This window comes from Muscardinus avellanarius (genome assembly GCF_963383645.1).
Source record: "Muscardinus avellanarius genome assembly, chromosome: 10".
NCBI lineage: Eukaryota > Metazoa > Chordata > Mammalia > Rodentia > Gliridae > Muscardinus > Muscardinus avellanarius.
Window position 1 is genome coordinate 88,435,832 of NC_137796.1, and position 27,611 is coordinate 88,463,442.

General features: G+C 45.1%; 2 protein-coding genes across 2 annotated transcripts; one reads left to right on the plus strand and one right to left on the minus strand.

Moving 5' to 3' along the window:
• Positions 1 to 1,511: 1,511 nt before the first annotated feature.
• On the plus strand, positions 1,512 to 20,575 carry SEPTIN14 (septin 14; the record flags this gene model as incomplete). Its single annotated transcript, XM_080703884.1, has 9 exons — positions 1,512 to 1,568; positions 5,437 to 5,551; positions 7,667 to 7,862; positions 8,444 to 8,630; positions 9,494 to 9,649; positions 11,464 to 11,560; positions 12,916 to 13,084; positions 17,697 to 17,829; positions 20,396 to 20,575. The coding sequence occupies 9 exons, from the start codon at positions 1,512 to 1,514 to the stop codon at positions 20,573 to 20,575; spliced, it is 1,290 nt and encodes a 429-aa protein (XP_080560010.1).
• Positions 20,576 to 23,459: 2,884 nt separating this feature from the next.
• On the minus strand, positions 23,460 to 23,989 carry AHSP (alpha hemoglobin stabilizing protein; the record flags this gene model as incomplete). Its single annotated transcript, XM_080703005.1, has 2 exons — positions 23,460 to 23,693; positions 23,915 to 23,989. 2 exons carry the CDS (start codon positions 23,987 to 23,989, stop codon positions 23,460 to 23,462), a joined length of 309 nt encoding a protein of 102 aa, XP_080559131.1.
• Positions 23,990 to 27,611: the final 3,622 nt, after the last annotated feature.

The window sequence follows — 27,611 nt, forward strand, 5'->3', positions numbered from 1 at the left end:
CTCTCTCTCTTTTTTTTTTTTGCGGGTCTGAGGATGGAGCCAGCCGGCAAAATTATGGGTTCCAAAGAGAGGAGTGAGGATGAAAGAATTCAATTCTAAGAATTTGATTCAAAGAATTTTAATTCTAGCATGGAAGGATCGCCAGTCCACTCCCGGGTCCATATCGCTACTGGCCGATCCCGGGTTTATCTCTCTCGTCCTACTTATACAGTTCCAGGTCAATCAACCCCTCGTGCCGTCACCACCTGAACTTCTCTCAGACCTTTAACTTTGAACTTTCCATGATCCCAAACCTTATTGACTCTGGGCAAAGGACAGAAGTATTCTTTTAGGGGAAAACCTTAATGGCTCCCCACAGGATGGAACCCAGGGCATTCTACCTCCGAGCTATACCCCTTGCCCTATTTTTTATTCTTTAATTTGAAACAGGGTCTCACTAAGTTGCAGAGGGCTTCACTAAGTAGCTGAGGCTGGCTTTGGATCTGCGATCCTCCTGTCTCAGCCTCCCAAGTACTGGGATTACAAACGTGCACCACCACACCCGGCTTTTATATTTGTTTTGAAACAGGGTCTTGCTAGGTTGATGAGAGTCTCAATACTTGCCAAGGCTGTCCTTGAACCTTCTATCCTTGCTGTTCAACCTCTCAAGTACTAGCATTACAGGCTCAAACCACCACACCTGGTTAAAACAGCTATTGTAAAGTCTCTGTCTGAGTTGGGCATGGTGGTGCACGCCTGTAATCCCAGTACTTGGGAGGCCGAGACAGGAAGAACACAGGTTGGAGACCAGCCTCAGCAATTTAGAGAGACCCTGTTTCAAAATAAAACCAAAATATAGCTGGAAAAATAATAGAGCTGGAGGCATAGTTCAGAGGTAGAATGCCCCTTAGCTCAATCTCTAGTTCCACAAGCAATCAATCAATCAATCTCCATCTGAGAGCTTGTCCATAGTAGAAGTTAAATTATTAATTTCTGGTTAGGCCATGATTCCCTGAACGTTCTTGCTGCTTGCCCATGTGTGATGACATTTGTGTGCTGAAGGATTGTATACTTATCAGTCTTTGTCATTTTGTGTGTGTGTGTTTATTTTGAAACAGGATCTCACTAAGTTGCTGAGATTGGTCTCGAACCTGTGATCCTCCTGTCTCAGCTTGTTATTTGAGTTTGTGCTCATCTTTCTAGAAATTTTAAGCAGGTGCTTATTTTCTCGGGGTCTGTTGTCACTTCTGCTATTTTAACGCTAGGGGGCACCCTAGGTCGAGGTTTGCTGTTATGCTTGTTTCCCGTTTCAGCACTAGAGGGTGATCCAAGCCAGTTTTGCCGGTTGGACGCTTTGAACTGGGGGAATGATGGTCAAGTGGTAGTCGGACCCCAGAAGCTTTATCACTGGGCCAAAGTAGACCCAGACACCATCCACAGTCATCACCCTGTGGCTGGACACTGCAAGATTCCTCCCAGCTCTGGGCAGCTTTAATAAGGCGGAATCAGGCCTTGGCTCCCTTGCCACAAACATGGCCATGAATGTCATGTCGCACCCTAACCCCACAGTCTGCAGACACCTGCACATGGTGGGGCAGGAACAAGGCTCACACTGATACGGGCTGCCTAGTGTGGAGGTGCTTGTGGCCCCAGACTGCTGGCCCAGCCACAGGTGATGGTGGCGGGAGTCTAAGTCCAGCCAAAGGGGCCCATGTATCTGCTGACCCTGGAGCTATTCATAGGCTCTGTCAGTGGCCTGAGGATGAGACCATTCGGGTCTGCCCAGTTTTAGCTTTCACCAACCTGGCACCGAATTGCAAGGCCAGGTCCTGTGCTTACTGCCCTGCCCAGCTCCTGGTGAATGGGCTTGTACCCCAACCCTACTTTATTTTCCAATTTGAAACAGGGTCTCACTGAGTTGCAAAGGGCCTCACTAAGTAGCTGAGGCTGTCTGCAAATCGCGATCCTCCGGTCTCAGCCTCCTAAGTACTGGGATTACAAGCATGCACCTCCGTGCCCAGCTTCATTTAAACTTTTTCTTTTCTTTTCTTTTCTTTTCTTTTTTTTTGTAGGTCTGGGGATGGAACCCAGAGGCATTTGACCTCTGAGCTACACCCCCTGCCCAATTTTTAATTCTTTATTTTAAAACAGGGTCTCACTCAGTTACGGAGGGCCTCACTAAATAGCTGAGGCTGTCTAAGAAGCACTATCCTCTGGTCTCAGCCTCCCAAATGCTGGGATTACAAGTGTGCTCCACCACGCCCAGCTTCATTTAAACTTTTTAAACATTTCAGAATTTTTCAAAATCTGACATGGCTTAGTGTATATTTTCTTGCTGCACTATGTTAGTGACTAAGGGAGTCATGACCACCATGTATATTTTCAAGGACATTTCAGTCTTTTAAATATTTGGGATTCTTTATTTATTTGAGAGTAATATTACCTTCAATTAACAACTCAATTTTTTGAGATTAATTATTCAAGATTAATATTACTTTTAATTAACAAATTGTAGACTGTTTTGGTACTGAAGGTTGAACCCAGAAGCATTCTACCTCTGAGGTACACCCCAGTCTTAATTAAAAAAAATGTTTTTGTGTGGCACTGGGGATTGAACCCAGGGGCATATTACCTCTGAGCTACATCCCCGGCCTGATTTTATTATTTATTTTGAAACAGGGTCTCACTAAGTTTCAGAGGGCCTCACTACGTAGCTGAAGCATAACCCCAGCTGAAGTGCGGGGGTTACAAGCATGCACCACCGCGCCCAGCCAAATAGACAATTCTCACAAGAAGAAGCACAAGCTGGGCATGGTGGTGCACGCTTGTAATCCCAGGACTTGGGGGGCTGAGACAGGAGGATTACGAAGGTGAGGCCCTCTGCAACTTAGTGAGACCCTGTTTCAAAATACAGAATAAAAAAATAGGGCTGGAGGTGTGGCTTGGAGGTAGAATGCCCCGAGGTTTCATCCCCAGTGCCGCCAAAAACTAACAAACAAACCAAAAAAAAAAAAAAAAAAAAAAGAAGAACTCATATAGGGTTGGGGGAAATGTAAATGATTACAGCCACAGTGGAGAACAGTTTGGATGCTCCTGAGAGTAAGCCGGGTGTGGTGGCGCATTTCTGTAATCCCAGTACTTGGGAGGGAGACAGGAGGATCGCAGGTTCTCAGCCAGCCTCCACAGTTTAGTGAGACCCTGTTTCAAAATACAGAAGAAGAAATAGGGCTGGGGGTGTAGCTCGGAGGTAGACTGCCCCTGGGTTCCATCCCCAGTTCCAACCCACCCCTCACACAAACGCTAAAAGTACAACTACTCCGTGATAGAGTTCTGCTGCTGAGTATGTATCTGAAGGAGATGAAGTCAGCGCGAAGACCTGTGCCCGCCCGCGATTATCGCAGCACTGCTGACAAGAGCTAAGACGGGGAAGCAGCCGCGGTGCCCACCAACAGACCAAGGATTACTCAGGCGGAAGAAAAGCGAAAGCCTCTCCTTGTGGGGAAATGGAATAAAACTGGAGGACATCACATGAAGTCAAACAAGCCAAACACAGAAATACAAGCATTAGACGGGCGTGGTGGCGCACTCTTGTAATCCCCGTGCTTGGGAGGCTGAGACAGGAGGATCGCAGGGGTTCGAAGCCAGCCTCAGCTACTTAGTGAGACCCTGTTTCCAAATAAAGTATAAAATGGTCTGGGAGGATAGCCCAGAGGTAGAAAAGCCCCTGGGTTCCACCCCCAGGACCACCAAAAAAAAAAAAAAAAAAAAAAAAAAAAAAAAAGAAAAAAGAAAAAGGAAAAAAGAAAAACAAGCATTAGATATTCTCTTTCATTTGTGGAAACTACCTGCAAGTAGAATAGCGATCATGAAGGACGGCGATAACTCTGGTGGGAGGATGGAGAGGGGCTGAGGGTGTACGGGCATGATCAACACATGATGCACATGTTTATGGAAACATCACAGTGAATTCCATTAATGTGTGCAATTAATACCTATTGATAATCATGAAAAAAACCCACAGTGGAGCCAGGCGTGGTGGCGCATGCTTGTAACCCCAGTACTTGGGAGGCTGAGACAGGAGGATCGCAGGAGTGCGTCCAGCTTCAGCTACTAAGTGAGGCGCTCCACAACTTATTGAGACCCTGCTTCAAACTAAAGAATAAAAGGCAGGCGTGGTGGCGCACACTTGTAATCCCAGCATTTGGGAGGCTGAGACAAGAGGATCCGGGTTCATGGACAGCCTCAGCTACTTAGTGAGGCCCTTTGCAACTCAGTGAGACCCTGATTCAAAATAAAGAATAAAAAATAGGGCTGGGGGTATAGCTCGGAGGTAGAATGCCGCTGGGTTCCATCCCCAATACCACAAAAAGAAAAGAAAAGAAAAGAAAAGAAAAGAAAAGAAAAGAAAAGAAAAGAAATAGGGCCGTAAAAATAACCACAGTGGTTGGCATAAACCTTTGTGGAATTTTCTAGTTGTTTGTGAAAATTTTTCAGGAGTCATAATATTAATATATATTGTCAAAACTTTTGGCAGTACTGGGAATGGAATCCAGGGGCATCCTACCTCCGAAATGTGCCCCAGGCCTCTTTCTTTCTCTCTCTTTCTTTCTTTCTTTCTTTCTTTCTTTCTTTCCTTCCTTCCTTCCTTCCTTCCTTCCTTCCTTCCTTCCTTCTTTCTTTCTTTCTTTCTTTCTTTCTTTCTTTCTTTCTTTCTTTCTTTCTTTCTTTCTTTCTTGGTGGTACTGGGGTGGAACCCAGAGGCTTTCTACCTCCGGGCTATATTCCCAGACCTATTTTATACTTTCTTTGGAAACAGGGTCTCACTAAGTTGCTGAGAGCCTCACTAAGTAGCTGAGGCTGGCTTCAAACCTCTGTGATCCTCCTGTCTCAGCCTCCCAAGCGCAGGGATTACAAGCGTGCGCCACCACACCCGGCTTTTATTCTTTATTTTGAAACAGGGTCTCACTAAGTTGCAGAGGGCCTCACTAAGTAGCTGAGGCTGTCCACGAACCGTGATCCTTTGGTCTCAGCTTCCCAAATGCTGGGATTACAAGCGTGCGCCACCACGCCCGGCTATATTAGGCTTTTTAAATATAGTAACACACCGAGAGTAAAAGAATGTTAAAATTTTTCCTTGTTTACAAAAAAATAGTTTATTATTTTGGAGTCATATATTGGGATTTCTTGTGGCATTTTCTAATTTCCGATTTCTTTTTAAATTGAGAAACATGTCTTGGAGTGTGATGAGAGGTAGATTTAGTGTATTTGTAACATGACTAACATCTGTGTGTCTGCACACAGACTTCTTTCTGTATAAGTTTACTCACGACGTTTGACTCTCGTCTGGTGTGAGAATCACATGATCATCAATTCTGGATTATTACTGTTGTCCATCCAAAAATGACCTCATTTCCTATTCTAATTAAAAACATCTTTATTTTTCTCTTCTTTAAGCAGAAAGAAAATATCCGTTGCCTCACGACGCTTGGCCATTTTGGTTTTGAGTGTTTGCCCCAGCAGTTGGTGAGCAGATCCCTTCAACAAGGGTTCTCTTTTAACATCCTCTGCGTTGGTAAGTGCCAAGCAGCACGTCTGAAGTATTGCTTCATTCTTCATGCTAGTTCCCACCTAAATAGCGTGTGTGTGTTGCTCATTTAAGACCATTTCTTTACACTTTTACCGGTTTTTATTCTCTTATCTGTATCATTTAAACTTTTTTTTTTTTTTTTTTTTGGTGGTACTGGGGATGGAACCCTTCTACCTCTGGGCTACACTCCCAGACATATATATATATATATATATATATATATATATATATATATATATATATATATATATATCTCCGCCTCCCAAGCGCGGGGATTACAAGCACGCGCCACCACGCCTGACCTCTTTTTTTTTTTTTTTTTTTTGCGGTACTGGGAATGAAACCCAGGGGTATTTTGCCTCCAAGCTACACCCCCAACCCTATTTTTTATTCTGTATTTTCTTTTGTTGTTGTTGTTGTACTGGGGATGGAACCCAGGAGCTTTCTACCTCTGGGCTACACTCCCAGACCTATTTTGTATTTTACTTGGAAACAGGGTCTCACTAAGTTGCTGAGAGCCTCACTAGGTAGCTGAGGCTGGCTTCGAACCTGTGCCATCCTCCTGTCTCAGCTCATAAGCACTGGGATTACAAGCATGTGCCACCATGCCCAGCTTCATTTAAACTTTTTAAACATTTCAGGCCAGGTGTGGTGGCGCACGCTTGTAATCCCCGCGCTTGGGAGGCTGAGACAGGAGGATCGCATAGGTTCGAGGCCAGCCTCAGCTACTTAGTGAGGCTCTCAGCAACTTAGTGAGACCCGGTTTCTAATAAAATATAAAATAGGTCTGGGAGTATACCCCGGAGGTAGGAAGCCTCTGGGTTCCACCCCCAGTGCCACCAAAAAAAAAGAGGGAAAAAAAAATTTCAGAATTTTTCAAAATCTGACATGGCTCAGTGTATGTTTTCTTGCTGTACTATGTTAGTGACTAAGGGAGTCATGACCACCATGTATACTTTCAGGGACATTTCAGTCTTTGAAATATTTGGGATTCTTTATTTATTTATTTGAGAGTAATATTACCTTCAATTAACTACTCAACTTTTTGAGATTAATTAATTATTCAAGATTAATATTACTTTAAATTAACAAATTATAGGGGTTTTTTTGTTACTGAAAGTTGAACCCAGAAGTATTCTACCTCTGAGGTACACCCCAGTCTTAATAAAAAAATTTTTTTTGTGTGGCGCTGGGGATTGAACCCAGGGGAATATTACCTCCGAGCTACATCCCCGGCCTGATTTTATTCTTTATTTGGAAACAGGGTCTCACTAAGTTGCCGAGGGCCTCACTATGTCGCTGAAACTGGCTGCAAACCCGGATCCTCCTGTTTCGGCCTCTCAAGTACTGGGATTGTAAGTGTGCACCACCAAGCCTGGCTATTTTATTTTGAAACAGTATTTCCAGCCGGGTGTGGTGGCACACACTTATAATCCCAGCGTTTGGGAGGCTGAGACAGGATTGTATACAGTCATTCCATATTGCATACAAATAACAAAACACCACATTGTACTCCATAAATGTGTAGAATTTGGTACTTGGGAGGCTGAGACGGGAGGATTGGAGTTCCCAGACAGCCTCAGCTACTGAGGCCCTCTGCAACTTAGTGAGACCCTGTTTCAAAATAAAGAATAAAAAATAGGGCTGGGGGTGTAGCTCAAGGTAGAATGCTCCCAGGTTTTATCCCTATTACTGCAAGAAAGAAAGAAAGAGAGAGAGAAAGAAATAAAGAAAGAGAGAGAGGGAGAAATGAAGAAAGAGAGAGAGAAAGAAAGAGAGAGAGAGAAAGGAAGGAAGGAAGAAAGAAAGAGAGAGAAATAAAGAGAGAAAGAAAGAAAGGAAGGAAGGAAGGAAGAAAGAGAAAGAAAAGAACAAAAGAAGCCGCATCTCACAAGCTGCCGAGGCTGGCCTCTCTACTGGAATCCTCCTGGAGTTTGTACCCTTTTATCAATGAACCCCACTCTCTCCCAGTTTGCCACCATTCGACTCCATGAGTTTGACTTTTGGGATTGTTAGGACTCTTAAGTCACTATCAGGGGTCAAAGTGTTACTTCTAAACCATGTAACGCCCCCGTGATGACGTATTACTCTTTCTTCCAGGGGAAACTGGGATTGGAAAATCCACACTGATCAACACATTGTTCAATACTAATTTGAAAGAGAAAAAATCCTCCCATTTTTATCCAAACGTTGGACTCAAGGTTCAGACATATGAACTTCAGGAAAACAATGTTCGGTTGAAATTGACAGTCGTGAAAACAGTGGGCTACGGTGATCAGATCAACAAGGAAGCCAGGTTCGTGGTTTCATGCTTATATATCTATAGCTATTTTTTTTTTTTTTTGGTATTGGGAATTGAACCCAGAGACATTCTGCCTTCAAGCTAAACCCTCAGCCCTAATTTTTAATCTTTATTTTGAAACAGCATCTTGCTAGGTTGATGAGAGGCTCACAAGTTGCTGAGGCTGTCCTCGAGGCTGCGATCCTATTGCCTCAGCCTCCCAAGTACTGGGGTTACAGGTGTGGGGCACCACACTCAGCTTTATATCTCAGTGTGTGTGTGTGTGTGTGTGTGTGCGCGCGTGTGTGTGTGTGTGCGCGCGCGCGTGTGTGTGTGTGTTACTGGGATGGAACCCAGGGGCATTCTACCTCTAAGCGACACCCCCAGCCTTATTTTATTCATTCATTTTGAAACAGGGTCTTACTAAGTTGCTGAGGGCCTCACTTAGAACCTCGGAGGTAGAATGCTCCTGGGTTCAATCCTCAGTACACACACACGCGCGTGCGTGCACACACACACACACACACACACACGAAGAATCAGCTTCAGATGTCATTAGTCTGTCATGCTAAGTGTTTCAATACTTCTTTTCTTAGCTACCAACCAGTAGTGGACTACATAGACGCGCAATTTGAGGCCTACCTTCAAGAAGAGCTGAAGATCAAGCGCTCCTTCCTGGACTTCCACGACACGCGTGTGCACGTGTGCCTGTACTTCATCCCGCCCACGGGGCACGCCCTCAAGTCCCTCGACCTCCTGACAATGAAGAGCATTGACAGCAAGGTGCGCCGGGCCGGCGCCGGCCTCCGAGATGGCAGGTTTATTTGGAGATAGCAGCGCACTTTCAGACATTGACATACAAGAACCTGTTATTTTGCAATCTGTGTATATATTTTAGGTTTTTTTCTGTGAATTTTAAAGGTATTTATATTGTTTTTCTAGGGCTTCCATTAGAAACAATGCCGTGGACTACATCATGTCCATTTGCACATGCAAATACACACACATGCGCATGCACACACACATGCACACGTGCACACACACACACACACACACCCTGGGGATTGAACCCAGAGACATTCCACCTATGATCTATAGCCTCTAGCCCTTTTCTTCTTTTTTTTTTCTTTTTTCTTTCTTTCTTTTTTTTTCTTCTTGGTGCTGTGGCTTGAACTCAGGGGCAGTCTACCTCCGAGCCATGCCCTCAGCCCTATTTTATTTTATTGATGAGAGTTCCACTGCTTGCTGAGACTGTCCTCAAACCTGCAATTCTCCTGTCTTACCCTCCCCAGTACTAGGGTTACAGGCGCGCACCACCAAGCCTGGCTCTTATTTTTTATTTTAAAACAGGGCCTCGCTAAGTTGCTGAGGCTGTCCTCCCACCTGCGATCCTCCCATCTTGGGACTGGGATTGCCGGTGTGTGCCACCACACCTGGCTGAGATTGAGACCTCTAAGCCCGAATCCTGATAAAAGATGAATCTTCCAAGAAACTGATGACTTGGAGAAGCACTTTTGTAAGGAAGACTTGCCAGCTCGTGGTTATATGAACTTATTTCCAGAGGCCACGAGATTTCAACTGGGGAAGGGACGGGTGAGCGGGGACGCTCCAGGTGACAGGTCCTTGACAGTTTCCTTTCTTCCCAGGTGAACATCATCCCACTCATTGCCAAGGCAGACTCAGTTTCTAAAAACGACTTGCCCAAGTTTAAAAGCAAGATCATGAATGAGCTGATTAGCAACGGCATCCAGGTCTATCAGTTCCCAGCGGAAGATGAAACCTCCCCTCAGGCCGGCTCGTCCCTGAACGTAAGCTTCTGCCCACTGAGTAGCAATCCCGTTTCACATTTGTAAGTTGCAATATTAGTAATATATTGTTGCCCGGATCTGACAAGGAATAAAGTCTTTTTCCAAAATCCAAATCCAGTATAGAAAAATGTTTAAATTTTCTTGATTTTAAAAAATGTTTGCAGCCTGGTGTGGTGGCGCACACTTGTAATCCCAGCATTCGGGAGGCTGAGACCGGAGGATCGCGGTTCGCGGACAGCCTCAGCTACTTAGTGAGGCCCTCCGCAACTCAGTGAGATGCGGTTTCAGAATAAAGAATAAAAAAATAGGGCAGGGGGTGTAGCTTGGAGGTCGAATGCCCCTGGGTTCCAGCCCCAGACCCACACACACAAAAAATGTTTGCAACAAAAATTTTTTTTTTGGTACTGGGGATTGAAGCCAGTGGCATTTGACCTCCAAGCTACATCCCCAGCTCAATTTTATTTTATTTATTTGTTTATTTTATTTCTTTAGCAGTGCTGGGGATCGAACCCAGGGGCATTCTACCTCTGAGACATATCCTCAACCCTATTTTTTATTCTTTATTTTGAAACAGGGTCTCACTGAGTTGCAAAGGGCCTCACTACCTAGTTGAGATTGTCTTCGAACCTCAGTCCTCCTGCCTCAGCCTCCCAAATGCTGAAATTACAAGTGCGCGCCACCATACCCGGTTTATTCTTTATTTTGAAACAGGGTCTCACTGTGTTGCAGAGGACCTCACTAAGTAGCTGAGGCTAGCCATGAACCTGTGATCCTCCTGTCTCAGCCTCCCAAGTACTGGATATACAAGGGTATGCCACCACTGCCGGATTTTATTTTTTGTTTTGAACAATATCTCACTAGGTTGCCGAGAGTCTCCCTATGTTGCTGAGGCTGTCCTGGAACCTGAGATCCTCCTTTCTCAGCCTCCCAAGAACAGAGACTATAGGTGTGCACCACGCCACCCATCTTTTTTTAATGTCTTTGTTCAGATTTAGTTCAAAAGCTCACAGTTCACCCATTTAAAGTATACAACTAAATAATTTTTAGTATATTCACAGACGTATACAACCATCTTGGCAGTCAATTTTAGAATATTTTCATCACTTCTCAAAGAAACCCCAAGTGTGTGTGTGTGTGTGTGTGTGTGTGCGCGCGCGCGTGTGTTTGTGTGTGTGTGTGTGTTACTAGGGATCGAACCCGGGGGCATTCTACCACTGACCTATTTTATTTTCTACTTTGAAACAAGGCCCTCAAGCCCTATTTTATCTTTTATTTTGAAATAAGATATTACTAAATTGCAGAAGGCTGAGCTCTCTAAATTGCTGAGGCTGACTTTGAACCTGTGACCCTCCCACCTCAGCCCTCCTAGTACTGGGATTACAGGCGTGAGACACCACGCCTAGCTATAATTGATCCATTTTATTTTTATTTATTTATTTTATGGTACTGGGGATTGAACCCAGAGGTATTCTAACTCCAAGCTACACCTCTAGCCCAATTTTATTTCTTATTTGGAAACAGGGTCTCGCTAGGTTGCTGAAAGCCTCACTAGCTGAGGCTGGCTTCGAACCTGTGATCCTCCTGTCCCAGCCCCTAAGTACTAGGATTACAGTTGTGCGCCACCACACCCAGCAGATTCCTTGTTGGAGTAAACTTATTGTGATGTTCTCATCTTTGTTATTCCCATAAAAGGAAAAAAAAAAGAGTAACATAGGAAGCCATACTGCTATAAGAGAATTCAGTCCACTGAATTATTTTCTTATCTTCTATCTTCTTATCCTGTTTTTTTTCTTATCATTCTTTTCTAGAGGCTGTTACCTTTTGCTGTGGTAGGGAGTATGGAGGAGGTAAAAGTTGGGAAAAGGATGGTCAGAGGCCGTCATTATCCTTGGGGAGTTTTGCAAGGTAAGTATCATGAAAGAGAGTGAGTTCTGGGATGATTAAATAGAATATACAATATTTGCAGTCTACACTCTCAAAATAGTGTTTCAGCTTGAGCTAGTATTGGTAACTTTGTGTGTGTGTGTGTGTGTGTGTGTGTGTGTGTGTGTGTGTGTGTGGTACTGGGGATGGAACCCAGGGGCTTTCTACCTCCAGGTTACACTCCCAGATCTATTTTATATTTTATTTGGAAATAGAGTCTCACAAAGTTTCTGAGAGCCTCTCTAAGTAGCCGAGGCTGTCCGCAAACCGTGATCCTCCTGTCACAGCCTCCCGAATGCTGGGATTACAAGTGTGCACTACTATGCCCGGCTTGGGTATTGGTAACTCTTGATAACTTGTAAATAAATGTTTGAAGATATAAATATGTTAAACTTGGTTTAAACATTACACAACGAATAAATGTATTGGCCATTACACAGTACCCCATTAATATGAGCAACTTTTTTATGGCTTTTATGTAATAAACTTAAAGCAAAATTTCTGACCTTTAAATTAATTGCACCCCACTTCAGGTACTTAGCGAGAGCCTCAGTAACTTAGTGAGACCCTGTTTTAAAATTCCGAATAAAGGCCGGGCGTGGTGGCGCACACTTGTCATCCCAGCATTTGGGAGGCTGAGACAGGAGGATCGTGGTTTACAGACAGCCTCAGCTATGTAGTGAGGCCCTTGGCAACTCAGTAAGACCCTGTTTCAAAATAAAGAATAAAAAATAAAGTGTGGGGGGGGTAGCTCGGAGGTCGAATGCCCCTGGGTTCCATCCCCAGTACCACACACACACACACACACACACACACACACAAAAAAAAAAAAAAAAAAAAAAAAGAATAAAAAATAGGGCTGGGAGTATAGCTTGGAGGTAGGATGCCCTTGGGTTCAATCCCCAGTTCCATAAAAAAATTAATTGATTAAGTAATTAACTGTGCCTAGTTTGTTTATTTATTTATTTATTTATTTATTTATTTATTTATTTATTGTGGTACTGAGGATGGAAGAGGCATTCTACCCCTGAGCTACACCCCAAGCCCTATTTTTTTAAATTTTATTTTGAAATAGGGTCTCTCTACCTCCTGCGGCTGTCCTTGAACCTGTGATCCTCCTGTCTCAGCCTCTCAAGTACTGAGAATACAAGTGTGTGCCACCTGCCTGGCTATCTTCATAATTTATAACAAACAGTTACATGGTTCAAAGAATTAATCTGTTCATCAGGTTAATCCTTTAAATGTTATTTCAATTATTTTTATCCACGCATTTATTTAGCAATGCTCTCTGAGTACCAGCGATTGATACCGCTATGCATTTATTCTTTTCTGACTAGTGGAAAATGAAAATCACTGTGATTTTGTGAAGTTCCGGGATATGCTTCTTTGTACCAATATGGAAGACCTGAAAGAAAAAACCCACACTCACCACTATGAATGCTATCGGTGCCACAAACTGCAGAAAATGGGCTTTACAGATGTGGGCCCAGATAACCAGCCGGTCAGGTGAGTACAGAAATTGCCATCACTCCTAAATGTATAACATAGAAAACACCTTAAAGCCACAAAGTATAATCATTTAGGAGTGAGAATAATTATACTTCTCTCATGCTGAGCCATCTTGAATTTTAGGTTTTAAAACATTAGACTTGGAAGGAGATAGTAGAAGTCATATCATGAAAGGACTCTCTCTCTCTCTCTCTCTCTCTATCTATCTATCTATCTATCTATATATATACATATATATATATATATATATATTTGTGTGTGTGCATGTATGTCTCTACCATCTTGTACCCCAATAAGATGTATGACTACAATGCACCAATAAAAAATTTAGAAAATAAGAAAAGAACGCTGGGTGTGGTGGCGCACGCTTGTAATCCCCGCGCTTGGGAGGTGGAGACAGGAGGATTGCGTAGGTTCGAAGCCAGCCGCGCTGGCTTAAGAGACCCTATTTCCAAATAAAAATATAAAATAGGTCTGGGAGTGTACCCTGGAGATAGAAGAGTTTCCAGGAAGCCCAGTACCACAAAAATAATTAAGAAAAGAAATATTCGTGTTCAAAACTGGACACGGTGGCACGCACCTGTAATCCCAGTACTTAGGAGGCTGAGATAGGAGGCTCACAGGCTCAAGGCCAGCCTCAGCAACTTAGCAAGACACTCAGTAACTTAACAAGACCCTGTTTCAAAATAAGAACTAAAACAGGGCTGGGGTGTAGCTCAGGGGTAGAATGGCCCTGGATTCAATCCCCAGTACCACACACACAACATATATATTACACACACATGTACATATGTTATACACACAGCATATATATGTATGTATTCAATATGTGCATATGTTGAGATGTGGATCCAAGAAAAAATATTATTTTGTTTGAATTTTGTCTGTATATAAAACAGAGGTTCAGGGAGGAACCTCAAACATTAGCAAACAATAACAAATATTGACAAAAGATATTAAGAAGAGTTTGATGGAGGAAAGAGTTAAAAAAGCAATCTACCACCCTTGGAAGTAAAGAGAAAAATGTTTAAGCACAGATATATTTATCTATACTGAAGAGAAATGGTATTTATGTTACCATAACTATTAGTTATGATTCTTTCAAGACAACCACAACTGAACTTTATTTTTATGTGTGTGGTAGTAGGGATGGAACCCAGGGGCCTTCTACCTCTGGGTTATACCCCCAGACCTATTTTATATTTTATTTTATTTTATTTTATTTTATTTTTTTGGTGGTACTGGGGATGGAACCTTTCTACCTCCAGGCTACATTCCCAGAACTATTTTATATATCTTATTTGGAAACAGGGTCTCTTGGGCCAGCGCGTCTGGCTTCGAACCTGTGCGATCTTCCTGTCTCCACCTCCTAAGCGCGGGGATTACAAGCGTGCGCCACCACGCCCGGCTTATGTTTTATTTGGAAACAGAGTCTCACTTGCTTACTGAGAGTCTCACTAAGCTGCTGAGGCTGGCTTCGAACCTACGACCCTTCTGTGTCAGCCTCCTAAGTACTGGAATTACAATCATGCACCACCACAGCCGGCTACAATTGAACTGGGGTTTTTTTTTTTTTTTTTTTTTTTTGGTGGTACTGGGGTTCCTGGAAGCCTGTCTATCTCCGGACTACACTCCCAGACCTATTTTGTTTTTGGAAACAGGGTCTCCTAAGCCAGCATGGCTGGCTTCGAACCTGCGTGATCCTCCTGTCTCTGCCTCCCAAGCGCGGGGATTACAAGCGTGCGCCACCATGCCCGGCCTGAACTGGAATTTTTTTTTTTTTTTTTTTTTCGGTACTGGGGATGGAACCCAGGGAGATTCTACCTCTGAGCTACGCCCCAGTCCCAATTTTTTTTTTTTTGTCTTAAATTTTTTTAAACAAGGTCTCACTGAGTTGCAAGGAGCCTCGCTAAGTAGCTGAGGCTGTCTGCGAACCTCGATCTTCCCGTCTCCGCCTCCCAAGCGTGCGCCACCATGCCGGGCCTAATTGAACTATTTTAAATGAATGATATTTTAAGTGATGCCTTGCTTTATTTGAACTATTTTGAAAAGAGTCCCATACTTTAGAGGTTTCTCCAAATTTTATTGCCAAAAGATGCGAAGAATATGACATAACAGGAGTAGTGGGAATAAGAAATCACTGATTGTGCTTCAAAGTTCTAGTGCTCTCTGTATAGTCTGCCTGGCAATGAGTAGCTCACCCTTACCACCAAGCTGCGTCCCCAACCCCTTCTGATAGACTTTAAGATGGGGTCTCATTAAACTGTCCAGGTTGACCATGAATTTGAAATTCTTCTGCCTCAGGCTCACAGATAGCTAGAATTATAGGCATCGGTCACCCACCCTTCCCTCCCTCCCTCCCTCCCTCCCTTCCTTCCTTCCTTCCTTCCTTCCTTCCTTCCTTCCTTCCTTCCTTCCTTTGGTGCTGGGGATAGAACCCAGGGGCATTCTACCTCTCCACAGACTTCATTCATTCATTCATTCATTCATTCATTCTTTATTTATTTATTGTGGTACTGGGGTTCCTGGAAGCCCTTCTACCTCCAGGCTACACTCCCAGACCAATTTTTTATTTTTATTTTTGGAAACAGGGTCTCCTAAGCCAGCGTGCGCGGCTGGCTTCGAACCTGCGCGATCCTCATGTCTCTGCCTCCCAAGCGCGGGGATTACAAGCGTGCGCCACCACGCCCGGCTTGCTTTTCCTTCCTTCCTTTTTCTTTCTTTCTTTCTTTCTTTCTTTCTTTCTTTCTTTCTTTCTTTCTTTCTTTCTTTCTTTCTTTCTTTCTCTCATACTGGAGATTGAAGCTATGGGCATTCTGTCTCTGAGCTATGTCCCCAGCCCTATTTTATTTTTATTTTGAAATTGTTTTATTTTTATTTATTTATTTATTTTGGGACTGGGGGTTGAACTTGGGGTCATTCTACCTCTGAGCTACACCCCCAGCCTTATTTTTTATTCTTTAATTTGAAACAGGGTCTCACTAAGTTGCAGAGGCCATCAGTAAATTGCTAAGGTTGGCCTTGAACCTGTAATCTTCCTGTTTCAGTCTCCCAAGTACTGGGATTACAGACATGTGCTACCACGCCGGGCTTGTTTTTATTTTATGTTATTTATTTTTGTGGTACTGGGGATTGAACCCAGAGGCAGTCTACCTTTGAGCTATACCCACAGCCTGATTTTATTTTTACTTGAAAATAGTCTCAGCTGGTCATGGTGGCACACACTTGTAATCCCAGTTCTTGGGAGGCTGAGACAGGAGGATCACAGGTTCGCAGCCAGCCTCAGCTACTTAGTGAAATCCTGTTTCCAAATAAATAATAAAAATAGGGCTGAGGATGTAGCTCAGTGGTAGAATGTCCCTGGGTTCAACCCCCAATACCCCCAAAACAAAACCAAAAACAAAACAAAACAAAAAAGCCACAGTCTCATTAGGTTGCTGAGTCTCACTACTTGCTGAGGCTGTCTTGGAACCTGTGATCCTCCTATCAGTCTCCCAAATACTGGGATTACAAGTGTGTACGTGTATTGCCACCCCCAGTTTTTTCTTAAATATTAAAACAGGGTCTCATTAAGTTGCTAAGGCTGGCCTCAAATCTGTACTTCTATCTCAGCCTCCCAAATACTGGGATTACAGGCCTGTGACCATGCTCGGCTCACATACACTGTGTGTGTGTGTGTGTGTGTGTGTGTGTGTGGTGTGTGTGTGGTGTGTGTGCGTGTGTGTGGTGTGTGCGTGTGTGTTTGTGGTGTGTGTGTGGTGTGCGTGTGCATGTGTGCATGGTGTGTGTGCGTGTGTGTGGTGAGTGTGTGCGTGTGTGCATGGTGTGTGTGCGTGTGTGTGTGGTGTGTGCATGTGTGTGTGCGTGTGTGTGTGGTGTGTGTGTGCGTGTGTGGTGTTTGTGTGGTGTGTGTGTGCGTGTGTGGTGTTTGTGTGGTGTGTGTGTGCGTGTGTGTGTGGTGTGTGCGTGTGTGTTTGTGGTGTGTGTGCCCGTGTGTGGTGTGTGTGCGCGTGTGTGGTGTGTGTGTGTGTGGTGTGTGTGCATGTGTGTGTGGTGTGTGCGTGTGTGTGGTGTGTGCGTGTGTGTGTGCGTGTGTGGTGTGTGTGCGTGTGTGTGGTGTGTGTGCGTGTGTGCGTGGTGTGTGTGCGTGTGTGTGTGGTGTGTGTGCATGTGTGTGGTGTGTGTGTGGTGAGTGTGTGCGTGTGTGTGTGGTGTGTGTGTGGTGTGTGTGGTGTGTGTGTGTGGTGTGTGTGTGTGTGCGTGTGTGGTACTGGGGATTGAATCCAGGGACTGAGTTCTGAGTTACACCCCTTGCCCTATTTTATTTTGAAACAGAGTCTCACTAAGTTACTGAGGGCCTTGTGAACCTGTGATCCTCCTGTCTCAGCCTCCCAGGGGCTGGGATTACAGCTATGCACCACCATGCCGGGCTCATATCTATTCTTGTGGACTCCATATTTGTATCCATGATATAGAAATTTCCATTTTGTGTTGCTACATATGAAAGACTATTGGTAAATGTCCTTTCATGGGATCTAAAATACAAATAAGTTGTTTGCGTGCTCAATGATATTAGCATTTTAGTATAAAAGTAATATTTTTTTTTTAGTTTTCAAGACATATATGAAGCCAAAAGGCAAGAGTTCTATGATCAATGTCAGAAAGAAGAAAGAGAATTGAAACAGAGGTTTATGCAGAGAGTCAAGGAGAAAGAGACGGCCCTGAAGGACGCTGAAAAAGAGGCAAGGACTTCCACCTGGGGATAAATGTTTTCCTTTTTAAGTACACCATTAATTTAGGGCAGTCTCAAGAGACTAACGGATGATTTTGGGGAAACTTGCTGTTCTTCCCAAAGTAGCTACTCAGCCAGACACGGTGATGCACATCTGAAATCCTAGTACTAGGGAGGCTGAGATAAGAGGAGCATAGATTTGAGGCCAGCCTCTGTAACTTAGCAATATCCCTCAGCAACTTAGTGAGACCCTGTTTCAAAATTAAAACAAAACAAAACAAAAACAGCCAGGCGTGGTGGCGCACGCTTGTAATCCCAGCATTCGGGAGGCTGAGACTGGAGTATCGGGGTTTTCGGATAGCCTCAGCTACTTAGTGAGGCCCTCTGCAACTCAGTGAGACCTGGTTTCAAAATAAAGAATAAAAAAAAAAAATAGGGCAGGGGGTGTATCTCGGAGGCCAAATGCCCCTGGGTTCCATCCCCAGACCCACAATAAATAAAAAACAAAACTAAAACAAAAGCAGGTTGAGAGTTGTAGCTCAGAGGTAGAATGCCTCTGAGTTCAACCTCCTGTACTGAAAAACAAACAGACAAAAAAGTAGCTATATAGAATCTGAATATAGCCTTTACAAAATTACAGCCTCTAATTGTAGGGGTTTTTTCCTATTTTGAGAATTTCCCGTGTAGACACGGGACGGGGTTGCCATCCTCGGGCCTCGGGCAACGCTGTCCCTTGGTTTTCCTGGACCAAATTCACCTGCGGCTCCTGCAGGTTGGATTCTCACACCTTCATTTTCCCGAGACGGAGATGCAGGCGGGAGTCCTACTGTTGGGGGTCCTAGGGGGCCCCGGGGGGCCGCTCTGTGGTGGCCTCCCTTGTAGAGCTCTGCTTGGCGCTGTGCCGTGGCAGTTACCCACCGGGCCTCAGGACGTCTTGAGGTTGGTGTGGGAGTCGCGGGCCGGCCTGGGCCCCCGTGGGCCCCGCGTGTGCGGAGGGGCTGGGGCGGGCAGCGGCCCCTCGAGCCTGGGCGCTTCGCTGTGCGGGGAGCAGTGCGTGTCCCGAGGGCCCCGCGCTGGCCCCTCGGTGGATGGACCCTGGCTGTTACTGGCTTCAGGAAGGCGGGACTTCAGTGGTGCCCACCATGAGCATGGTTTTGCCAAACTTTGACGAGGCTTTGTGACAAAAAAATGCTTGTCTTTTGTTCACAATTGTGGGTTTTATTGTATTGCATTCAATGTTTTTTTTTTTTTTTTTGTGGTACTGGGATTGAATCCAGGGAGATTCTACCTCTGACATACACCCCCAGCCCTATTTTTATTCTTTTTTGCAGTACTGGGGATGGAACCCAGGGGGATTCTACCTCAGCTACACCTCCAGCTCTATTTTTATTTTTATTTTTATTTTTGCGGTACTGGGATGGAACCCAGCGGCATTCTAGCTCTGAGCTACACCCCTAGCCCTATTTTTTATTCTTTATTTTGAAGCAGGGTCTCACTGAGTTGCGGAGGGCCTCACTAAGTAGCTAAGGCTGTCCGTGAACCGGGATCCTCCTGTCTCAGCCTCCCAAATGCTGGGATTATAAGCGTGCGCCACCACGTCCAGTTTATTCTTTATTTTGAAAGAGGGTCTCACTAAGTTGCAGAGGGCCTGAAAAGTAGCTGAGGCTGGTCTCAAACCTACAATCCTCCTGCCTCAGCCTCCCAAGTACTGATATTACAGGTGTGTGCCTCCATGCCAAGCTCACATTCAATTTTTAAATAAAGAAAATATTTCATATATAAAAATTCATAGCTGACAGGCATTGTGGCGCACGCTTGTAATCCCTGCGCTTGGGAGGCGGAGACGGGAGGATCGCGCAGGTTCGAAGTCAGCCGCGCTGGTTTAAAAGATCCTGTTTCCAAATAAAAAAGTATAAAAATAGGTCTGGGAGTGTAGCCCAGAGGTATAAGGGTTTCCAGGAACCCCAGTACCACCAAAAAAAAAAAAAAAAAAAAAGAAAAAAGAAAAAGAAAAAGAAAAAAAACTCTTCATAGCTAGGTGCGGTGGCGCACACCTGTAATTCCAGTACTTGGGAATCTGAGACAGGAGAATCACAGTTTGGAGCAACTTAGTGAGCCTCTCAGCCGCTTAGTGAGAACTTGTTTCAAAAGAAAAATTTAAAAAGGCCAGGGGGTGTAGCTTGGAGGTGGAATGAGCCTGGGTTCCATCCCCAGTACCAAAATAAATAGATAACTAAATAAAAAAATTTTTTGTGTGGGTCTAGGGATGGAACCCAGAGGCATTTAACCTCCGAGCTACACCCCCTGCCCAGTTTTTTATTCTTTATTTTGAAACCGGGTCTCACTGAGTTACAGAGGGCCTCACTAAGTAGCTGAGGCTGTCCGCGAACCGTGATCCTCTGGTCTCAGCCTCCCAAATGCTGGGATTACAAGCGTGCGCCACCGCGCCCGGCTGATAACTAAATAAAATTTCTAAAAATTGTTTATTTTAAAAGATTGTTTGAAAAAGAAACAGAAAAAGGCTAGAATGTTCTTCTGCTCTGTATTTTGGGTCACAATGCACATTTTCTTGGCAGCTCCAGGACAAGTTTGAGTACCTAAAAAGGTTTCAGCAAGAGGAGATAATGAAGCTTGAAGAAGAGAGGAGACAGCTGGATGAAGAAATCATGGACTTTTGTAAAATGAAGGCCACCTGTGAAACCCTGCAGGCTCAGGTGTGCACCAACGTGAAGAAAGATAAAGACCGTAAGAAATAGACGTTCCTCACCATTTCTTGCAGAGCCCATTATTCTCTACTGTACTCACCCGTAGGATTGGCTTCATTTAACTTAGATTGTAGTTCTAATTTGGGCTACAGTACTGGGAATAGAACCTAGAGGCATTCTACTTCTCAGCTACATTCCTAGTCCTTTTTTATTTTTTAACTTGAAACAGGATCTCACTAAGTTGCTGAGGCTGGCCTCGAACTTGTGATCCTCCTATCACAGCCTCCCAGGTACTGGGATTACAGGCATGCGCCACCATGTCTAGCCTGTTGTGTTCACTTAAGTATCATTCCTAACCCTAGAACAATCCCTGACACAGGGTGAATATTATTAGTTGGATTAATGAATACACTAATAGTATATTAGCTCTTTATATTCATAGTTTAATTTCAATGAATGACTTTTTAATTTCAATGAATGACTTTCAGAAGACAATGTAGTTCAGTACTGCTTATTGCTAAGGACTTTCATGTTTGAAGTAGCGCATAAAGCTCCTCGCCTATTCCTAAAAGAGGAAATAGTTTGTATTCTTTCTTTCATTTTACTCTAGTGTTATTAAAATTGGAATCACCAATATTATTCCATATATAAGAAACAATAAAATTTACCTTGTACAAATTATCAGTTTGCTGTACTTGAGAATGGACTCTTCCGGCAACAATGGGCAAATTCATGGTTTTATTAGAGCACAAAGGATTGACCCTAAAATAAAGTACGCTGAGCTCAGCTGGTGGAGCACGCTTGTAATTTCAGTACTTGGAAGGCTGAGACAGGAGGATCACAGGTTCGAGACCAGCCTCAGGAATTTAGCAAGACTCTCAGCAACCTACTAAGACCCTGCTTCCAAAACGAAAAATTAAAAGAGGTCTAAGGGTATAGCTTGGAGGTAAAATACCCCCGAGTTCAATCCCAGTAACACACACACACAAAAATTAAAAATTAAAAAACAATGCTCTACACTGATATTTCCAAGTTTTAATACATAATATCATACACCAATATATATGTATGTGTGTATGGTACTGACCCGGCATCCTCTTCTCCTTTTCATCCGTCTTCCTTATGGTGCCATCACTGCTCTAAATAAATCTCTCGTATTTCCTCATTCCTGCTATTTGTGTGAATTCTTTCCATGCAGAGAAGCAAGGGCTGCCTTAAAGTGTGTGTGTGTGTGTGTGTGTGTGTGTGTGTGCACGCGCGCGTGTCCATGAGCTACTGGGGATTGAAGCCAGGGAAGGTCTGCCTCTGAGCTACGCCCCCGGCCCTATTTTATTTTGAAACAGGGTCTAAGTTTCTGAGGGTCTCGCTAAGTTGCTGAGGCTGGCCTTGAACCTTCAATCCTCCTATCTTAGCCTCCTAAGTACTACGACTAGCTCTGCACCGTAATATTTATACCCAGGAAAAATCATCACCTGGTAATAGTTCTCAATTTACAGAAAAATCGTCTTTGTGACTTTCAGCCAACCTATGCACAGCAAAGGTATAAATCCAATAACTTTTTTTTTATAGCACTTTTGGGCGCTGTCTCCACACCTGCACGGTAGTCTAAAGGTGAGTGGGTCCTGGGGCCCCATGAACAGACGGGGATCCCCTGAGGGGTGCAGTAGGGAGACCTGGGCCTCTGCCTGGGCCACTGACCACCCCTCAGAGGTGCTGCCTCGAAGCTGTAATCCCCGGGAGGCTGCCACTCTCTTGCTGAGTCCGGGACCGGCGCACATGCGCACATCCCCGGCTTGGAAAGACGGCGGAGGCTCGGAGCTGCAGCCCGGTTCCTGGTAAACCAGATTGCAGGGGCCACAACGTAAGTCAGAGATGGGGGCTCACATATCCAAGGAGAACGCCTGCTGGTGACAGGAACTAGGGAACACCCGCTCTAGCCCCAAGGTTTTCCCACTGAAGGGAGAACACAGCACCAGTGGAAGGCTTGGACGACCTCTGATTGATTGATTGATTGATTGGTTGATGTGAAGCTCCTCACCCCACCCCTCTACCCCACACCTACCACTGTGCACCTGGAGGTTTTCAGACAGCGCTGCAATCCTAAACCTTCACTGAGCCTGGCCTGGCCCTGGTTTCACCTCGGAACCCTAAAATGAGAGGCTGGAGGTCTGGGAGCAAGAGGGTCTGGCCCGGGAAGTGACAGGAGGATAGTGCGGCGGGAAGGCTGGCTGCGCTGTTTCCAGCCAGGGACCTGGGACTGAGGGATGGTGAAACCGTGTCTCTTATTCCTGCCTGAAGTAAGAGACATGCTGTATGGTTCCCAAGATCCTGTCCAACTCTTGGTTACTGCGTGCGATCCTGCAGAAAGTATGGGGGAGGTATTCTATAGTAGTCTTGGAGCCAGAGAGTCGACATTGGGGATTCTACCTCCAAGCTACACTTCTAGCCCTTTTTATGTATTTATTTATTAAATTTTGAAACATGGTCTCACTAAGTTGCTGAGGCTGTCTTCATACCTGTGATCCTCCTGCATCAGCCTCCCAAGCACTGGGATTATAGGCGTGTGCCACCGTGCCCGGCTCTATCTCCCTTTTCTCTGCCCCCACAGCCTCCCCAGAATTTTGTGTTCAGTGCTTGCCTGGCCTTCACGCCTGGCCCCTGTTCAGCCTATTTTAGCGCTGCCCGGTGGTTACTTAAAGCAGCTGACCTCTGCTTTGCTGAATTCAGTCTCTGAGATCATGTCTAGGGAGGGGAGGTGATGGAAAAGGCACCAAACTGCCTCCACCAGCCAGGGGCCGGCCGTGGAAGAAGAGCCGGGAGTCCAGCAACACCGGTCTTGGTATTTATTAGGGTGTCAGAGCAGAGCAGCACCGGGCGGGCACGAAAACACAGCGATGGGACGTAGGTGTTCCTGGAGAGGGCCGGGGCCTCTGGGCTAGGAGGAAGGGCTCGCGTGAACTGGCTGCTCACAGGACTTCAGGAAGGCCCGGTACTTGTCCAGGAAAGGTTTGGCCAGAATGTTGAGCTCCTGCCGAAGCTCCTGCAGGGCCCTGTCTTTCTCTGGCTGCTCCCCTGTCACGCACCGCTTGTAATAGTTGACATAGAAGTTGACCCAGTCGTCCACCACGGTCGCCATGTCGTTTTCAGAAATAAGAGGGTCATTAAAGACCTGGAGGCAGCGGGGAGAGAGTCCGGGAGAGAGAACAAGAAGCCAGCCTTGCGATTCAGGCGTGTCCCAGCAGCTCCAGACCCGGTGTCTCCCCTTGGATCCCCGTTCCCTCTCTGGAGTTGTTCCCATTCTTGACACCATTACCCTCCAGCATCAGACCATCCGCCCTCCTCTGTCCTCACCCCAGCGCGCAGTCTCCAGGAAACCCGCGCTGCGCCTACCTGCTGATTCAGCAGAGCGTTAAATTCCTTCATTCCTTTAGAAATGAGATCCTTATTGGCTGGAAGAAGAGCCATCTGTCTGCAGAAAGAGGTAATTTTTAAAATAAAAAAAATTTTAAACTATTTATTTATTGGTACAGAGGATTGAACCAGGAGCATTCTACCTCTGAGATACACTCCCCGTTCTTCTTTTGAAACAGGGTTTTGCTAAGTGGCTGAAGGTTTTGCTAAGGCTGAGGCTGTCCTCCAACCTGTGGTCTTAGCCTCCCAAGTATTAGGATTACAGGTGTGTGTTACTATGCCCCCAAAGAGGTAGAATTTATTTATATTATTTATTTGTTTATTGTGGGTCTGGGGATGGAACCTAGGGACATTCAACTTCTGAGCTACACCCCCTTCCCTATTTTTTATTCTTTATTTTGAAACAGGGTCTCACTCAGTTGCGGAGGGCCTCACTAAGTAACTGAAGCTGTCCGTGAACCGTGATCCTCCAGTCTCAGCCTCCGAATGCTGGGATTACAAGTGTGTGCCACCACGCCTCCTTCCTTCCTTCCTTTCTTTCTTTCTTTCTTTCTTTCTTTCTTTCTTTCTTTCTTTCTTCCTTTCCTTTCCTTTCTTTTCTTTCAATACCAGGGATTGAACCCAGGGGCATTTTTACTTCTAATCTACACCTCCAGCCCTAGCGATCTTCCTGTCTCAGCCTCGGGAATTCTGGGATTACAAGCATGAGCCACCATGCCTGTTTTTTTGTTTTGTTTTATTTTTGGTTTTTTTTTTGGGTCTGGGGATGAAACCCAGGGGTGTTCAACCTCCGAGCTACACTCCCTGCCCTATTTTTAAAAATTCTTTTAAATTCGAAACAGGGTCTCAATGAGTTACAGAGGGCCTCACTAAGTAGCTGAGGCTGTCTGCGAACCGTGATCCTCTGGTCTCAGCCTCCTGGATGCTGGGATTACAAGCATATACCACCACCACCATGCCTGGCTACATGCCTGGCTTTTTTATTTTTATTTTTTTAATTAAAAAAATTTTTTTGCAGTACTGGGGATAGAACCCAGGGGCATTGTGCCTTTGAGTTACACCCCCAGCCCTAATTTTTAGGATTTTTAAAATTTAAATAAGGATCTTACTAGGTTGTGGAGGGCCTCACAAGTTTGCTGAGGCTGTCTGAGAACCTGCGATCCTCCTGTCTCAGCCTCCCAATGACTGGGATTATAAGCACACAATGCCTGGCTCTCAGGGCCATTCTAAGGAGGTGGAATTTAAATACCCCTGGGTATTCCCAACCCCAATCTGCTCACTCCCCTTAAAGGTACCTTGTGCCCTGCAGGGACACCCCCTTTCCAAAACCCTTCCCTTCTGCTCTGCTCTGAGGTCCCATTTCTCCCCAGCTGGGCTCACCTGCAAGTCCAGCAGCGCTGGTTCCTCTCTCCTGCAGTCTTCAGAGTCCTGTGTCCTTTGTGTTAAAGTGGATGTGGGCAAGGACTCGACCACGAAGTCAGCTTGAGAAGGAAACGCCCTGCAGCTAGGTGCTGGGGCAGGGTGATAGGTCCCCCGGGGGTGGAGGAGGAGGGCGAGGCTTCCTTGGAGGTGGGGAGATAGAGAGGCCAAGAGAAAAAGATAACGAAGAGACCCAGAAAACTCAAGGACCAAACCTCGGGCCTGTCCTTGGCGCCTGCCCCACGACCCCACAGCCAGGCTCCGAGGGCTAAAGATGCTTCCGTTGCTGAGCTTGGCACCAACATGACAAGCGCCTGGGCATCATCGTCACGATGTGGGGCCATCACCCCCCCCACACACACACACACACAAAGGGGTCACACTGGCTTTTTTCTCTGAGCAGAATCCTTCCTGTTCACCCAAACTGCTGCAAGTATCAGCAAGTTGTTCCATTTATGGCAGAGATGCCCCACAATTTGTTTGTTCAGCCACTGAAGGACACCTAGGTCTTTTGCAGTTTTGTGCAAATATGAACAGAGCTGCTAAAAACATTTATGTACAGGTTTTTGTGTGAACATGTATTTGACCCAATAGTTTTCTTTGAAGTGTGTGTGTGTGTGTGTGTGTGTGTGTGTGTGTGTGTGTGTGTTACTAGGGACTAAACTCAGTGGGAATTCTACCTCTGAGCTACACCCCAGCCCTGTTTTATTTTATTTTATTTTTTGTTTTGTTTTGAAACACGGTCTCACTAAGTTGCAGAGAGCCTCGCTAAATTGCTAAAGCTATCCTCAAACCTGTGATCCTCCTGTCTCAGCCTCCTAAGTACTGGGATTGTGGGCATGTGCCACTCCGCCTGGCTGTACTTCATTTTAAAGAAATATTTATGCTTAATACACAGAAAGGCCAGTACAAGGAACTTACCATCCCATTTTATACTAATGAAAAGGTAGAAAGAAGCCAAAGTTCCATCAGTATGAAGAGTCTTTAAGGCAACTATGTCTGGCATGATGTGTAACTGTTAATGAGGTAGATACATAGGTGCTGACATGCAGTGGACTGTAGATCCGCTACTCCATGCCAGAAGTAGCAGAGTGGGCATAAATGCAAAACTCTCTTTGTGAAGATGGGCATGGTGGAGCACACTTTGTAAGCCCAATACCTGGGAGATTGAGACAGGAGGATTGCAGGTTCAAGGACAGCCTCGGCAACATAGCAAGATCCTCTGCAACTTAGTGAGATATTGTTTCAAATAAATAATAAAAATAAAAAATAAAATAAAATAATAATGGTGGTAGTAGTAGTAGTAGTAGAGGACTGGGGGATATAGCTCAGAGGTAGAATACCAGTACCCAAAACAAAAAAAGTAATGGAAAGCCACTGAAAAGCGTGTTTTGTTTTGAGTACTGGGGACTGAACTCAGGGGCACTCTGCCACTGAGCTACACCTTGAGCCCTTTTTATTTTTGAAACAGGGTCTCAGTAAGTTTCTTGTGATCCTCCTGTCTCAGCCTCCCAAGTACCAGGATTAGGGTGTGCACCAGCACCCTCGGCCACTAAAAGGTTAAGCTGTGTGGCCCGTACAGGCAGGAGTGGTCGTGGGGAGACCCATGCAGAGACTCAGGGGATGAGGAGCTGGGACTCTTCCGCCAGGTGCGTGACGTACTACGGTATATATTGGCCAGGACTCAGGACAGGTTACTAAGAGGTAAAGAAGGGAAATTACCACTCTTGTTTTTTTTTTTTTTTTTTTTTTTTTTTTGCGGTACTGGGGATGGAACCCAGGGGCATTCTACCTTCGAGCTACACCACCAGCCCTATTTTTTAGTCTTTTATTTTTGAAACAGGGTCTCACTGAGTTGTGAAGAGCCTTGCTCAGTAGCTGAGGCTGTCTTCGAACCGCCATCCTCCTGTCTCAGCCTCCCCGAATGCTGGGATTACATGCGTGTGCCACCACGCCTGGCTTTTTTTTTTTTTTTTTTTGAGTCACCAATTTGCACCCTTGGGGAGAGGTCAGCAAAAAGCCTCACATTTGAACATCTCCAAATAACAGCCAATCCTTAAATAGTATGTACGAGTGTGCCAAGTGTAGTTTTAGAGCTGTCCACATCTGATTCATTTAATCCTCATCCAGCCCTAGGTGGGAGGTACTAGAATTATTACCACTTTGCAGATGAAGGAACAAAGGCAGGGAGGGGAATACCTTACCAAGATCTCACAGCTCCAGGCAGGACAGACCTGTGTTCAGAAGGAAGCTCTCC